The following is a 16,482-nucleotide window of genomic DNA, read 5'->3' on the forward strand; positions in this document are numbered from 1 at the left end:
GACGTTCTCAGACTGTGTGAAGGACGCCGTCAAGGCCACTGTAGGGTGACTCTGGTGACTGAATAATGCATGAAACCAGCAGTGGCCAAGGGGAAGACTCCTTAAGTGGGTGGTGGGTTGAGGACAGGGTCTGGTCTCCATCTGTGGGGACCTGACTTTTCCATTCATGGGGTCTCAGATTGATGGCTCAGTCCATAAGGATGAGGTGACTTTAGTAGGATTCCTGAAATGTTTCTTAGCTGGGCTAGAAGCAGGTATAAATTGACAAGTTAGACAAAGGTGCTTAACAGTTACCAAGGATGCTATGTCCCATTCGTCTCATCTGGGCCTCACAATACCTCTAGGAAGTAGAGGCGTCAGGCATTGTTATCTATCAGCCACTGACCAGGAAACTAAGACCCAAAGAAAGCATGATTTGCCCAAAGAAGATCAACCTTCTGGGGTGACTTAAAAAAAAAACAACTCCTAGATTAACTGCACTCACAAGATTTTCTGTTCTTAAGGCAAATAGGACGATCAGAATGATTTCTCTAGAAAGAGTGTGGTATCCTGGTTATCAAAGCTGTGTTTTAACCAGAATAAAGTAGGGAGATTTAAAAAAAACAAAAAACAAAGAATGCTGGGCTCCACTTCCACAGATTCTGATTTAGTCAGCCTGGGGCCGACTCTAGAATCTGTATTGCTAGAAATCTGCTGTTTCTGATGAGCAGCAAGATGTGGGGACCACTGGTAGGTTGAGGGAAGCAGGGTGTATGGGTCAGGCCCCCACGTTCTAGTCTTGGCTTCATCACTGGTTCCTTGGTGGCCTTGGACCTCACTTTCCCTGTCCATACAATAAAGGGATTGGCTTAGAATAGATGATCTCACTCAAAAGTCTCTTCCGGTCCTTACATTTTACATGTCCTTTTAAATATTGCCCACAAAGGGTGGTGCTTTGCAGAGTTCTGGCACCTGGGAGCTCTGGGATAAAGAAAAACTTGATAAAAGTGTTGGAGTAGGTGTTGTTGGTTGCATTCCTGACATTTGTTCTTTCTCCCTCTTGTCTAACAAACTTCCTGCCTAAATACATCCCTTCCTCCTCTTTTACAACACCCTAATTGCAATAAATTATTGGATATAATTATATATTGTCTATTTTGCCAGAGAGACTGTAAGCTCCCTGAGAGCAAGGATATGTCATGTTCACTTCTTTATCTCCAGTGCCTAGCACAGTGGCTAGCACATAGTAGGTGCTCAATACATATTTTTTGAGTGAATGAATGCCTCACGCATGGTGGACTATAGAGGCATTTCTGCAATGGACACCTTGTGTTTAGTTCCCCAGTACTAATCCCCCACATTTATTCACATAGCCCTTCTCCCTGAGATAGCCGCGTGCTTGCAGGGATATGGACTCACGTTGATTATATAAGCCAATCAGAATAACTCCATCCCTCAGTCGTGGTGATTGATCATGGGCATGTGACCCATTCCTGGCCTATGAAGGGAGGTTTGCTAAGAGCTTCTGGGAAAGGAGGGTACTCGCCGTATTTGGAGAGCTTCTGGAAGTGACCCTCATTTTGCCAATGAATATAAACAAGGCAGCAGACGGCCCTGATTCTTTTGGCAGCCATCTTGCAACCAGCCTTGGGATGAAGCTCACTACTGACTGCAGAGCAGACTAACGGTGGATTAATCAGGGTAATTATCCTTAGCTGTTTAACAAACAAACCTCCACATCTGAATGCCTTAACACAACAGAAGTGTATTTCTTGATCATGTAAACTCCTATAGGAGCCTGGAAAAGGTCTTTCATGTGGTGCTAAGGGCTGAATTGTGTCCCTCCCAAATTCACACGTTGGCCCTCCCCCCCCCCAATACCTCAGAATGTGACTGTATGTGGAGTAGGGCCTTTAAAGGGATGATTAAGTTAAAATGAGGCCGGGCCCTATCCGATCTGACTGGCAGCCTAAGAGGAGATTTGGACGCATAGAGACACAGGGCTGTGAGTGCACAGGTGAAAACCCATGTGAGCACACAGGGAGAAGGTGGCTATCTGCAAGACAGGAGGGAGGCCTCAGGAGAAACCAAACTTGCTGACACCTTGATGTTGGACTTACAGCTTCCAGACTGTGAGAAAATAAATTTCTGTCGTTTAAGCCCCTTACTTTGTGGTATCTTGTTATGTCAGCCCTTGCAAACTAATACATATGGTAATTCAAGGAATCATGTTCTTCCAGGTAGTTTTGCCATACTCTTGGACGTTGGGGTCCTCCAGATCTGGTTGGCAGATGAGGGAAGACATAATGGAGGATTGTGAGTGGCAGGTTTCTGTGCGCCTTGTTGGGAGGTGGTACACACCTGCATCCATATTCTGTTGGCTAGAGGTGAGTCATATGGCTACACCCAACTACAAGGGAGGCTGGGAAATGTGCTCTAGCTGTGTGTTCTGGAAAAATAGAAAATAGGTGAGTGAGCATCCAGCCTTCACTACATACAGAAAGGTCTTGGATATGTGATGGCAAGGATAATCCACTGAATCAACCAATCCAGGAACCAGCCCTGTCTCTGACTTCATTATGGGTACCAACCCATTTCCTTACTGGTTAGGCCAGTTTGTGCCAGTCTTCCTGTTCATTACAGTTGAAAACATCCCAACTGCTACATGTGCCAGTCTTTTCTGTATTTCTGCTCCCTGCTGACCAGAATTGGATTTATGGCCACACTGTAGGACTGGGGAGTGGAAGGGTAGGAGTAGGGGTAGACATAGGGCTTTCCCTTGGAGTGAAAAGCAGAAATTAGTGTTCAAGGTAAAGTGGTCCTGGGCCTTTCTTTCCCAATGGTGGTGTGGGACAGAATGTGGTATCCTAAAAGATGATTCTTAAATTTGATATAAAGCCAAGTACAGTGGCAATTACTGACAAATTAAATTTTTATTTTCTATACTTATATCTCTCTTCCCAGTTCCCAGTATCTAGCATATCATGATTAATTAACAAATATTTGTAGAATGAATAAGAACCAGATGAGTGAAGGCTATCCTTGACTACCTCCAACCTCATCTATCACTCCCCTTTACGTATCCTCTACTCCAGCAAAATGGGTAGGTGTGTCCTGCTGACCAGCGTCTTTTCCTTTGTCTACATTCTCTTCTCTGTCTGGAGAACCTTACCTCTGGGTCCTTCTGGTCAAATCTTGCCTGTCCTCTGCACCCCAGCTCAAGGGCTTTTTCATGACCAATGCCAGAGTCTCTCTATTGAGCCCCATCTCTCCTTCCTCAGGATGCTGAGAAGCCTTGCCCTTCTCTTACACCACTTCCCAAATTCTGCTGGATCTTTGCAGTTCTTTGTGCTGTTTGCACATGTATCTGTTTCCTTCAGTGGAATGAAAGCTCCCTGAAGGCAAGCACAGCCTGATTTATGTACATGCGATAGAGATTAGGACATTGTTCTATGCAGAGAAGGGCTCAGTGACTGCTTCTGGGACTTGAACGCATTAAGGACATTCAAAAGGTTGTACAATCATCACCTCTGTCTAATTCCAGAACTTTTCATCATCCCACACAGAAACTATACATTAAATAATAACTCCCCATCCTTCCCTCCTGCCAGCCCCTGGCAGCCACCATTCTACTTTCCGTCTCTGTGAATTTACCTATTCTAAGTACCTCATACAAAAGGAATTATACAGTATTTGTCCTTTTGTATCTAGCTTATTTTACTTAGCATAATGTCGTCAAGGTTCATCCATGTGTCAGAGTTTCCTTCCTTTTTAAGGCTGAGTAATATTCCATTGTATGTGTACACCACATTTTGTTTATCCATTCGTCCATGAATGGACACTTGGGTTGCGTCTATATTTTGGCTACTGTGAATAAAGCTGCTATAAACATTGGTGCACAAGTATCTGTTGGAACCCCTGCTTTCAATTCTTTTGGGTATCTACCTAGGAGTGGAATTGCTGGATCATGTGATAATTTTGTGTTTCACTGGAAGAACCGCCATACTGTTTTCCATAGTGCTGCACTATTTTATATTCCCACCATCCTTTCCTATTTTTAATCTGGAATTCATCCTCTGCCACAGCTCTCTAGCATCTCCTATTTATCTGCCCTCCCCAAACATCCACCCTGTGTACAAAGCGGATGTGCTTGTCTCACTTATTAGAGAGAAAAAAAAAGTTGCATTAATAGTTAAAAGTATGGTATTACTGCTGTGTCTGGCAGTAGGTGATTGATGGCCTCCATTACACCCCATTAGATATTTTATTCTTGTTAAATGAAGAGCAGCCAACTTTGTCAAGTATTTTTAGTTCCCTCTGGTCTTATTGGTCCGAGCTATTCTTCAGGACGGCCTGTAAATGGCCACATATGGCTGAGTGTCTGCAGGACGGATGGCCGTGCAGCTGGCGTTCATTGGCCACCAATTTACCTCGGCCCCCTTCATTGTGAGCCTGACAGCACCGGGGAGCCTTGTAGGTCTAACCAAATATATCTATTTTCTAATTGTCTATTTATCACCTTCTGGGGATTTGTGGGCCTCCTATCTGAAGGCAAAGGGGGGATGGCCTTGAACAATGATCCTTGTCAAGGCTCTCGCTCTCTCTAAATTAGGGCCTAGTTGCTAAATAACTAATTTAGTCCTGCTATCAAGCTGAAAAAGTGGGTATTCAGCGCAAAGTGCCAGCTGGGGAATTGATTATGTCTTCTCTCAGCGAGTGTGATAAACCTGCCGCCAAGCCACTGTGGAAGGCTGGGGACGGCTCCCCGGGGGCAGTGGCATTTCATCACGGAGAATTGGCAGAGGTGCCAGGTCCACTCCCCACGTGGCAGCTGAAGTCTGGGGCACCGGGCCTGCCCCACCATGGCGCCCACAGGGAGTCTGTCCTTTGTGGCACCCTCCTGATCTGTGACTTCTGCTTGGAACCGTGGGGATGTTTGCATCTGTCAGAGACAGGATCAAGTTGAGAATTGCGGAGAGGAGAGGAAGGTCAGTCTGACAGCCCCGATTTCCAATTAGAGTGAGATTATTGAAGGAAGCCAAGGCCTGTGGTGGGGGAGGTGGGAAGGAATAAATAAATGGGAATTGGAGGTTCTAAGGAAAATGTATTAATAACAACTACCAGATTTTGAGCAGAGAAGAGGGCCGGGTAGCTGAAAATAGAGTTATGGTTTACTGTTTAAGAAATCTAACAACAACAAAAACCACAACAGCAATCAATTATTCAGCCCCCCACACCCCAAGCCAGGCACTGTGTCAAGGGTCTTCAGATCCGTGATCTCCTTGAATATTCTCAACATCCAGGGAGATCAGGGTTCCCACCCCGATTGGTACTTGGAGAAAAAGAATTTCAGACATGTTACCTAATCAACTTGTCAAAGGCTGAGCTCTGCCCATAAATATCTCCCCCACCCAAATTTTTTACAGTGCCTGGAATGCCTCCATGATTCCTTTATTCAACTGGTCTTTATTGAATACTCTTCTGAGTACGGGGGGCTGGAGTGGGGACTCAGTCAGACCAGGCCCTGCCTTCATGGAGCTAATCTTCTGGTGGGGGCCATAGACCACGCCAGTGGTTCTCAACCCAGCAAGACCTAAGGGCCGCTTCGTAACTCAGATCTTTTGAGTGGCTCCTTTCTCATTCTGAAATTAAAGTTACACATAATACATTCTACTTGTTCACATAATTTAAACAATGATATAGCATTTTCACTGTCATATAATGGAGAAATAAAAGGAAAGCAATTTTAATAAAATGCTACCTATTTCAATATTCAAATGTTTGGTCATAAGTACACCAGAAAGTATCATGAAACATTCAGATGCTTATGCTTACTTATAATGAGTGTTTGAATGTAAGAAAGAAATAATGCTGATCACATTTTCTCTTTATCTTTGATAATTTGAAAGAAGGGCTAAAAAGAGATATCGGTAAATATACTTAGAATTACTTTGAATGCAACAGCTACAATGCAGACTTACATAAGAGTAGGGACAGTGAAGGAATGGTGTTACCACAGATGATGTCATTTTCTGAAAGGAGAAAACTTCAAATTGCAGAAAGTAAAATAATTGCTCGGTTTCCACAGGCTGACACATTCCTGGAAAAGTCAGTGTAACTTACACCAAGCATACTCTCCTTTGTGCTTGTGTGTAAGATGGAATTTGAGTCTAGATTTAGATAATTATAAATGGTTTTTGACCCACACGGATATCTGGTTATAATTCAGATGTTATAAGGATGTGAGACAACCCAGACCTTGCCTCCCAATCACAGAATGTTGGTTCTGCCCCACTGACAATCCCTGAACTACAAAAACGACAAGTCAATAAACAAGAAAATAATAAGTAGTGACAACTACGATGAACAAAATAAAACTGGGTGATGGGCTAGGGGATGTGTGAGGAGCTACTTTGGGTTGGGAGATGAGGGTTTCTGGTTTGGGTTAAGTGGTACCTCTAAGCCCAGATGCTCCTGGGAGGAAGAGGCAGAAGGGGCACAGCATCCTTTGGAGGGATTCACTACTCCATGGGTGGGGGGGAAGGAGGGTCAGGAAGTTGGCCAGCCTGGAGACTCAAAAGGCCAAGGTTGGGAGCTGCTCTACCAGTTGCTGAGTGACCTTGGGCCAGTCACTTTTTTCTTCGTGAGCCTCAGTTTTGTTAACTATGAAATGGAAAGAATGAGGATCACATTGCCTTCCTTCCAAGTTAATGAGAGGATCCAAAGGGATGGGAGCAAGTGCTTTATATACCATAAAATTATAACAGGCCTTGTTTATAATGGGAGAAATTAGAAACAAACAAAAGCCTCCAGAAAGGGGTTGGTTTAGAAAAAGAATGGTACAATCACTGAGTAGAAGTTTATGTAATCATTAAAATGATGGGAAATAATAGTTAATGGTATAGAAAGATGTTCACAGGGCATTAAGTGAGAAAAGTAAGTTACAAAATAATATGGAGGCTATGATCCTATGTTTGCAATTAAAAGAGGAAAAGCAAGCTAACAAACAAAACCTAACCAACAAACAAAAAAGAATTGGGGGGTGGCCGGATGGCTCAGTTGGTTGGAGTGTGAGCTCGAGCTCTCAACAACAGGGTTGCTGGTTCAATTCCCGCCTGGGATGGTGGGCTACACCCCTTGCAACTAAAGATTGAAAATGGCAACAGGATTTGGAGCTGGGCTGCGCCCTCCACAGCTGGATTGGGGTATGGCGATTTGGAGCTGATGGGCCCTAGAGAGGCACACTGTCCCCCAATATTCCCCAATAAAATTTTTTTGAAAAAAGGAAGGTTGTATACCAAAATAATAACTGATGTTATCCCTGGGAATTAGAGTTGATTGTCATTTTCTTTTTGCCACCCTGTATAATGAACAGTATCATTTTTGTAATAAGAGAAACAAGCCACAAACATGACTTTGAAGATGCTTCTCACACACCAAGACCCCTGCTAGAATTACTGGTACCATGTCTGGGTGGGTGGCCAGTGTTCTGTCTTCTTTCTTGCATTTTACATGTGCAAAGAGAAACTGTGGCCACTTGCTGTCCAGGGAAAGCTCTGTCGTCCCAAGGAGAAGCTGGTTCTCTTTTTTATATCATGTTCTGTGCCCTTAGAGCTTGAGATGGGTGGGTCCAGGTTCTTTCAGGCAGAGCTTACGATGTACTGGGTTCTGGGCTAGGTACCATTATTTTAATCCTCATGACAGCCCTAGGAAGTAGACATTATTACCCCCATTTTATAGGTAAGAAAAGTAAGGCTCAGGAAGATTAAGGGACTCACTGCTGGACATATGTCTTCTAAGTGGAAGAACAAAAATTTAAACCTTCGATGTCTAACTCCAAAGCTAGTGCTGAGATTCTGGGCATAAGTTTGTAACCACTTGGGAGATTAATTATTGGCCAGGTTTTCATGTCTCTATAAATGAAGCTGAAAAATGCCTAGAGTTTCAGTTTCCTCATGGATAAACATCCACCTGTCAGCCTGGCTGGGAGACAGCAGGGTAGAGAGGAGAAAGTGCTGTTTGTACCGAGGCAGCATGTGGGAAACACGGCTTCCTTTCCCTGCCTTTGGTCTGGGTCAGAATTACAACCCTGCCATTGGCCTCTCTCTGCTCGAACTGAAACCCATCATGCTGGTGGGTCAGTCTCAAGGGAGATTCCAATGAAGGACCTGCGGGCAGTCCTTGTGATGCCCCAGCCTGCACAAGGAGGGTCTTGAATTTAGCCAGACTCCAACACCCAACTGTTCATCTACCAGCCATTCACCCATTCTCTCTCAGAAAAGAGAGATTTACCTTCTATTCAAGTCTGTACTCTCCTGTTATAAGGCTCACTCTCCATCACTTAATTTTGACCCACAAAACGCTACTTGGGGATGACATATTGGCCCCCAATAACTTTAATCAATATTATGCTTCAAATGCTTATAAAGGTCACTTACTGGAGCAAAAATGGAGACAAAGACACCAAGCACAGATTTAGTCATTTTTCCTTCTAAGTGCAAGTGTTGGATGTTGTAAACAAGCCTGTTAAAGATCCCTTTAAAAAACAACACACTAAGTGGTTACTTTGAAGAGCTCATGAATAGAGAATGGGTACTTGGGGCTAGGAGTGTAATTTCCAGTGACAGCATCACCCCCGGATGCAGTGTCGTGTATCTTAAATGACTTAGATGGAAGTGAAGATGACGCACTCTGGAAAGCTGTGTTAGATGACTCGAGAAGTGGCTCTAGTGGTGACAAAGATACCATGTCAAACACGTGTGTGAAGAGAATGAATATAATTGTTTCATGAATTAAATGTGAGCGTGGAAAGAAAGCAATGTTTCTCAATATACTTGGGATTCATATAACATTACATTAATGTTAATTGAAAATTCATACATTAATTCAATTAACACGCAATACGTTAATTTCAACTAACATTAATTTATAATTACTACATTCGTATAGTGATATGTTTTATATAACTTACTTTAAATATATATGACACTAAACTTTCAAATTTATTGAATAGGGAGTCCTTTGACTTTCTCATCTATATTCCTAAATGTTTATACATGCAAGTTGGTCAAAAGCTTTATTTTGGAACTTTCTATTGGGAAAGGCAGATCTCTCTCTATTTCGGGTTGTCACCTGGGTAGACATATTGACTGACTGTAGGCCTACTATGTGCCAGGCACGGTTCAGGCACACAGTGAGCAGCCTTGATGGAGGAGACACCAGAGTCCCAAATGACTACCTGAGTGCCGATGATCAGTGTGGGAAGAGGTCTAACTGACCCTTCTCCTTTCTGACAGCCAGATTGCTGGGCCCAAAGGGACGTGGGCACTTGCCCAAGAAAGGACACCTAGAGGAAAATGCAAGTTCTGTGGCAAGGAGAGGAATGACAAGAGACAGCAAGGCAAACCCCGTCTGGTAGCCAAAGCCACCCTTCCCTATAGCACTGTCCCCACCCCTGAGCCTGAGCTCAGCCTAAAGAGAAGTAAAGAACACTCCCCATGGGGGACACTCTACTGTAGAGAGGATGCATTTACTTGCGGGGGCAGGATGGTGGCTCAGATGGAGTTGACTTCAGTAGGGTAAACCATGTTTGCTCAATGCTTCCTAAAATAATTTTGAAACTCTATGTCCCTTCTTGAACATTTTAAAGTTGACATCTAGAGTATCTTAAACAACATAAAATAATTAGAAAGGATGTCATGTCTGGTGTATTATAAATATGGAAGTTGTAAGATAAAACTCTCACATCACTGTTTTAAATGTGCCCAATAAAATACAAATATCATAGCAATTTGATACCTGACACCATCCTTTAAAACATACATGAATGAGCTCTTATTTAACAGTAGGAAATTGTATTTCCAATCCACTTCCCCCACAGAATTTTATTCTAATGTAATGTATTTTTATGCTTGAAAGTCTTTTATTGATTTTCCTATCATACTTCTCTGCAACAAAAAGATGTATATAAATTGAATTTTTTTATTTCCTGTGACCACAAGCCTCTAAGAATTAAAAAAAAAATTCTTCTGGATTGAATGATCATTTCAACTATTAGTAATACAAACTTGATGATATAACATTAATGTATTGCAAATGTTGATAAGCAATTATTAAGTAGTAATTTATTAGAAATGTTTCTTTCAATGTGATGGATGGGGCCAGGACCACCTTGGACAGTCGTGTAGTCTGTGCACTACCGTGTGTCCCCCCAAATAAGACCTAACCGGAAAATAAGCCCTAGCACGACTTTTTAGGAGGACATCCCCTGAACATAAGCCCTCATGTGTCTTTTGGAGCAAAAAGCAATATAAGACGCGATCTTATTTTCGGGGAAACACAGTACAAAACTCCAGGGAGAGCCATTCACATGGACTCTGGGGCAATGACCACTGCTGGAATTACGTAGTGGACAGCAGGTACAACTGTATGTGGTGGCCCTGGATTTGAGGAGTGGTGGTTATAGTGCCTTGATTCAAGGTGATGTTGAGAATGCCATTTGTTGAACTGTCCCTTTATTTGATGCCCCAGAAGTTTGACTCCACAGGACAATGTACCATACTGAGATTCAGAGTGAAAAGATACCCGAGTCTGTTTGTATAATACAGTACAAGGGAGATTATAGAAGGGAAGATGGGAATGCAAAACGCACGATGCTTCCGGCACGGGCAGATCAGTTTTAGGAAAGAATTCACATGGAAGCTGAGAACCAGGAAATAGATTCCCTTGAAGTTCTCTGTGCTTGGTATCCCCTGGAAAGTCTTTCCAGGGCAGCTCCACTGCCCAGCTGACCGTGCCCACAGAGCTGTTCGTGGAACTGACCAGCTTGGAGGCTTCTGCTGTTAGCCAGCTCCTCTGTCATTTGGGATTGGCAGATCCTCTCAGCCAGGACCCCCAAATCCACAGAGCCCACAAAAAGCCCATCCCTGAGAGTGGGCCTGGGAGATGCTTCATACCAGCCTAAGGAAGAGCAAAATAATAGCACCTACTTGTTTAGAACTGAGTAAGTTCCAGGCAAATTCTCAGCATTTTACTAATCTCATTTCATCTTTCCTCAAACCTAACGAAGTAGATACAATTATTCTCATTCTACAGATGAGAAAACAGAGGCTTACGTATATTAAATAACTTGCTCAAAGTCACTCAAATGCATGTGCAGAAGGGAGCTTTCAAACCTAGTTCGGGTCAGCCAATCTCTAACGCCTGACCCCTTTTCTATCCCAACATGTCTCTTTAAAACATGAAAGGAGAATGGAACTATTGTACTTATGGGTCTACTGTGAGCCTGGTGCTTTGCACTTGGTCACATTTAAATCTCACTACCATCCTGCAAGGTAAATACTATTATCTTCTTGTTATGGATGAGAAAATGAAGCCCAAAGGAGTAAGCAGTAGAGTTGCAGTTGGACCCTGAGTCCATCCATCACCAAAGAATAGCCCTCCTTCCCCTCCATTAGGCAACTCTCTGAGCCTTGATGCTAGTTCTCCAACCACTACCAAGGCCATGAACACAGAGTCCATTACCCTTTACTATATATGTCCTTTGGTATAAACTATCTTGGAATTACCTACAAAAAATATGGGCTATAAAAACAATAAAACCACTGTTGGAAAATTCGACGTGTGAGTCCATTTGGCCCAGCCTCACATTTTCCACAATTATTTTATTTAGTTTAATTCCAAGAATGCTTCTGAGCCCTGGCCAGGTGCCAGGTGCCAGACAGGTGCTACTAAAGGCATAGGGGATGAAGGCAAAGGTGGCTCCTGACCTCAGTTGCTGCCACATGACAGGAGGTCTTATCTAAATTCCAGAGAGACGGTGGTCAACATGGAGTCCTAGGAACAGGAGGAGGGAGTTGATTCTGATAGGAGGACCAGGAAGGCTTTGTGAACATGGCAGAATGAACTTGGATGTTATTGCTGTTGAGTTACTTCTGTTTAAATAGCCAGTTTAATCTGAAGGATTTAGAGAGCTGTGGCCTTATGGTCTTAGTTTGAAGTGCTTGAGTCTGTCTCATCTGCTGATTGGGAGTTCCTAGGTCAAGTCTGTGCAGAGCTCCTCATAGCATTATTTTGTGAAAATAATTCCAGCTAAATACACACTGGCTTCTCATTGGAGTACAACAAAAATTAGTTTTTCACCAGGCCACTCTCCTCTTTTCCCTCACAAGTAGGATTGATCAGGGCTCTGAAGATCTCAGGAATCTCCTGGGTATTTCTAAACTTGCCCTCCACAAAATTATTAGCCAGACGCCTACAGGACTGTTCCTGAGACAGCCCCAGGATAGTGCCTCCCTGGTGCCCCCCTGTGGTGAGAAGTGGAGCTTCCTCCCGGTTCATTCTTGCCCCTTTTCCCTGAACCACACCCAGACAAGTGAATGGGTGGGGGCCGGGGGACCCACAAAGAACGCCACTCCCCTGCAGAGTGAGCACCACCTGTTATGGGGGCAATGTTCTGTAGAGGGACCCTCATGGGTATGACCTCGCGTAGGACAGCCCTGATCCTCAAGAGTTATCTTGAGAACCAGGCTGGGAAAGAGAGTCAGTACTTTCCCAGGCAGCACTCAGTGTCTGAGTATATTTTCTCTGCAATCCTGGGCCATTTGGCTTCTCTGAGGAAAGATAACAAGTTTTGGGACCACACTCCGTTCCTAATTTCTTTTGGTCAAGCCTCTAACTCTATCGTGATGTTTTGTTTTCCTTTTATTGCCATTAATTTTTTTTTCTTTTTGAGTAATTTTAGTTATAAGGAAATGAGTTGTGGTCAATGCCTATAACATTAGTGTCATTTATCTAGTTCCTACCACGTACCAGGTGTTTTCTTGAGATGTCACATTTCATTCTGCAAAGTAGGCAACGTTGCCCCTGTTTTACTGATGAGGAGACTGAAGCTCAGAAAGGTGGAGTAACTTGCAAGGTCACAGCCCAGGTCTCCCTGACTCTAGAAAGTGTGTTATCTGCATGGAGACTCTTGAGCTAGCTCCTATAAGCCTGTCTTCTACCTGTCAGCACCCTCTAAAGTGTAGCATCTATTACTAAACACAGCTTAGGTAGATGGTAGCATGATTTCACTTAATCCACATGTAGGATTAATGTAGCAGAAAGACTGGTACCTACTTTGCTGTGTGACCTGGGGCAAGTCACTCACCCTCTCTGGACCTGAGGTTTCTCATCTGTAGAAAAAGAGCATGGAATGGATGATTTCTCAGGGACTTTGTACTTCCAAAGTCCTGTGCTTCAAATGCCACAGTAAATTTAGGGGCTTTCAGGAGCTGCAGCCCATCAGATATTCTCCCTAACTTGACCTTTTCTTAAATTCATTTCATTAATTCTCTTATTCATAAGAATGCATTTTCATTTCATGGTTCCTATGTTTAGTGCTTTCTCCTGATGATGCTTCTCTTCCCTGGTATAATTTTTTGTTCCATTAATTTCCAAGGACCATTTTGCCAGATCAGAGTGTTAAGAATCATTCACACCTCTTCCATTTGTCTAACCAACCGCTCATCCATTTCTCTCCAGAAATAATTGTATATGGTTCAATAAGTTTATTGTTCAAATCTGTTTACACTTTAGGCTGCATCTCATCAGGATTCACTGTAAGGGGTGGAAGCCAGTTTCCAATTAGCATTATTATTTCTGTTCCTCCAAGTTTTTCAAATATTCCTTTTCTTCACCTTTAGGAACTGCTTTTTTCAAATTTTTCAAATTTATTTATTTATTTATTTATTTTTTTTTTTTACAAAAACAGAAATGAGGATTTTTATTTGCTGCATTTCCCACTCTTCCTCTGGAAACTTTTCTTTTGGTGACCAGCTCCCCTGGGGCTGACCCACTCAGCCCTGGAAGTAATACAAGGTACTTAGGGATGCGTTACCTAACATTTCACATCCTTTCCCACCTCACCCACTATTTTGGCAGTGATCTCTGTTTGTCTTTCAGAGAGAAGGGGAGGAAACTTGCCTTGTTTTGAGGGTATAAAGAGTGACAACACAGCTCTCACATCTCAAGGAGCAAGGGAGAACTCTAAGGAAGAAGAGTTTCCTCACATTAATACCAAGGCAAATCTCAGTATATGATCACATATGGTTTCAATGGCCCATATAGGGAATTCCTGAATTTCTTTCTGTCTCTTACACACATGACAACAACTTAGTTAAGAGGTCTGTTTTATCCCTACCAGAGTAGGAAAGCTTTGCCTCATTTCTAATAGTCTAAAAATTCACACTGGCTTCTCAATACTATCTAGCATGAGCTCGGACTCTATATTTTAATTGAAATGCCCAAAAGCATCTTTTTTTAGCTAGAGACTAATGTGACGGTCACTGTCCTTGGTCCCACCTATATATACTACAGCACAAATTAAATCTGCAGATGCTTCCTTTCTTCCCTCCAAAAGCATCCAAGCTCAGACCGGCAACTTCCTTGGAAGCAGAAAATCCAAAACACCCAGGAAAGGTGGCACACGTTCCTGATCTGCAGTCATCATGTGCGAGCAGGGAATGCTACTTTAAAAAGGGTGACTAAGAGTGGCTTGGTGGTTTTCTTCTTAACTTCGGCAAATCACACTGACCTCTGAGCTTCTCTTTCCACTCCCATTCCTAGAACAAAAAGGGATACTGAAAAATTCTCACTCTTTACTATCATTATACTCCTCACCCCCTTACAGTATACTGAGGGAGAAAAACTGTCTCCTTAATCCTCTACTAAAAACCAGAATTAAGAGGATCCTATGCTATAAACAAGTCAGGAGGCCAACGTGATGATGGGAAGTTCAGCAAATGTAACTGGGTTGAGTAGGGAAGGATCTCAGGTAGAGTGTTAGCATCTTTGTTAGTCAAATTCTAGGGGGAATAATTTAGTGCTCTTCATCAGATGAAAGGCCTTCAATTTCATCTCTGTCTCCCCCAATTGCCATCCAGAATGCTTTGGCCACCTTTTCTGCATGCAACTTTCTTTGCTCGTGAGGAAGCGTCGCAGCCTTGTCTTTCATTTCCTTTAACTTGGAAAATAGTCTTTCAAAATTCTCCAAATCTCCTCCACCCGTAGTAAGACTGGCTAATTCTTGAATATCCAGATCTAACATGGGATCCACAATGCTATCAACCTGAGAGTCTGCTGTGTTGGACGCACCACCCCGCGGACCCAGCAGGGATTCAGTCCTATCTGCTGCTGGCAAATGGGGCTGCTCTGAGAGACAGGTCTCTGCCGACCCAATGCTATGGTTTGCTCCAGCCAATGAGCTGAGAAGGCTAAAGCCTTGGTTCCTGTCATTCTTCATCACTACATTGGACCAGACATTGGCATTCAAGGCTTGAACAATTCGCTTTACTCCTGTAGATTCTGGAAAGTCATCATCCTCTTCAGGTAACTCCTCTGGACTAAGTTCTACCAACTCAAAGCCATGTTTGATACACCATTCTTGAGCTTTTTGTCGGTTTACACCAGTTTCGGATACTCTATCACAGACCAGGATCATCACCTCAGGTAACCAGGCTTCTGCCAGTGCAAGCCATGAGGAGACACTGTCAAGACCAGATTTTTGTGTGCTGTCAAAGTAAACCACAAACGCTTGGACAGATTCTGCAATCTCTGCAGTGACAAGAAACTTGTTTGGCACCACACATAGATTGATATCCGCTGAATAGTATTTATTATCAATGGTCCAAGGATAAAATCTCACAGCATCACTAGCAGTCGCTTCCACAATAAGATCTTCTGTTCCAAGGATATGTTGGACCAGTCGATCTCCAGTGAAGGTGGAAGAGCAGCTGGTGATGAGAGCACAGGGGACTCCCGCAGCCATAACTGCGCTCCCTCAAATTTATTTTTTCTTCATATTGAAGATAAACTTTAAATGAAAAAAAACAACACTAATTCTTTTCAATATTTACTTGCCTGTTTTTCCTAACTCACGGGGGCTAGTGAATCACCTGGGCGCAATGCTGGCTGGGCTTGTTCTGTCTCCAGCACGACTCTGCCTTTATTTTGAGAAGTTCCCTTTAAGGGCTTATCGGATCTTTGTGACTCTACAGGCGGAAGACACAGTGGGCAGGGGGTTTTTGAGGAGGGAGAGAAGGGAGAGAAGAAAAAGAGAAGCAGAAACAGAAGTCTAGGAACAAGAACAGGAGAGAGAATTTACAAATGAAAACATTGCGGGTCTCAGAACCAGGTGCCAAACCAGACCCAGTTCTGCCTGACCCTGAACCCTCTCAAGGGTGGAAGTAGCACGGTGTATAAGAGCTTGGGGGTCTGGGGCCCACAGAGTGGCTTTCAATTCTGTTCTGCCAATTAGTGTCTGGGCAGTGTGAGTAACTTCTTTTACCTCTGTCTCAGTTCCTTAGCTATAAAAGTGGGTATAATGACAGCTCTTGCTTCATAAAGTCATGTGGGGATTGACCATGCAGCCACTTATTCAAGCATTTATTAGGTTCCTACAGTGTGTCAAGTTCTGTTCTGAGCACTGAGGATATAGTGGGGAGCAAAACCCAGACCCCATTCTTG

The 16,482-nt window shown here is 43.3% G+C and overlaps 1 protein-coding gene across 1 annotated transcript; it reads right to left on the bottom strand.

Annotated features, from left to right (window-relative positions):
• Positions 1–13,725: 13,725 nt before the first annotated feature.
• Positions 13,726–15,789, bottom strand: LOC308504485 (alpha- and gamma-adaptin-binding protein p34). The gene has a single exon (XM_081065210.1). It carries the CDS (start codon positions 15,782–15,784, stop codon positions 14,837–14,839), a length of 948 nt encoding a protein of 315 aa, XP_080921336.1. The 5' UTR covers positions 15,785–15,789; the 3' UTR covers positions 13,726–14,836.
• Positions 15,790–16,482: the final 693 nt, after the last annotated feature.

Source organism: Rhinolophus hipposideros (genome assembly GCF_964194185.1).
Source record: "Rhinolophus hipposideros genome assembly, chromosome: 11".
Lineage (NCBI taxonomy): Eukaryota > Metazoa > Chordata > Mammalia > Chiroptera > Rhinolophidae > Rhinolophus > Rhinolophus hipposideros.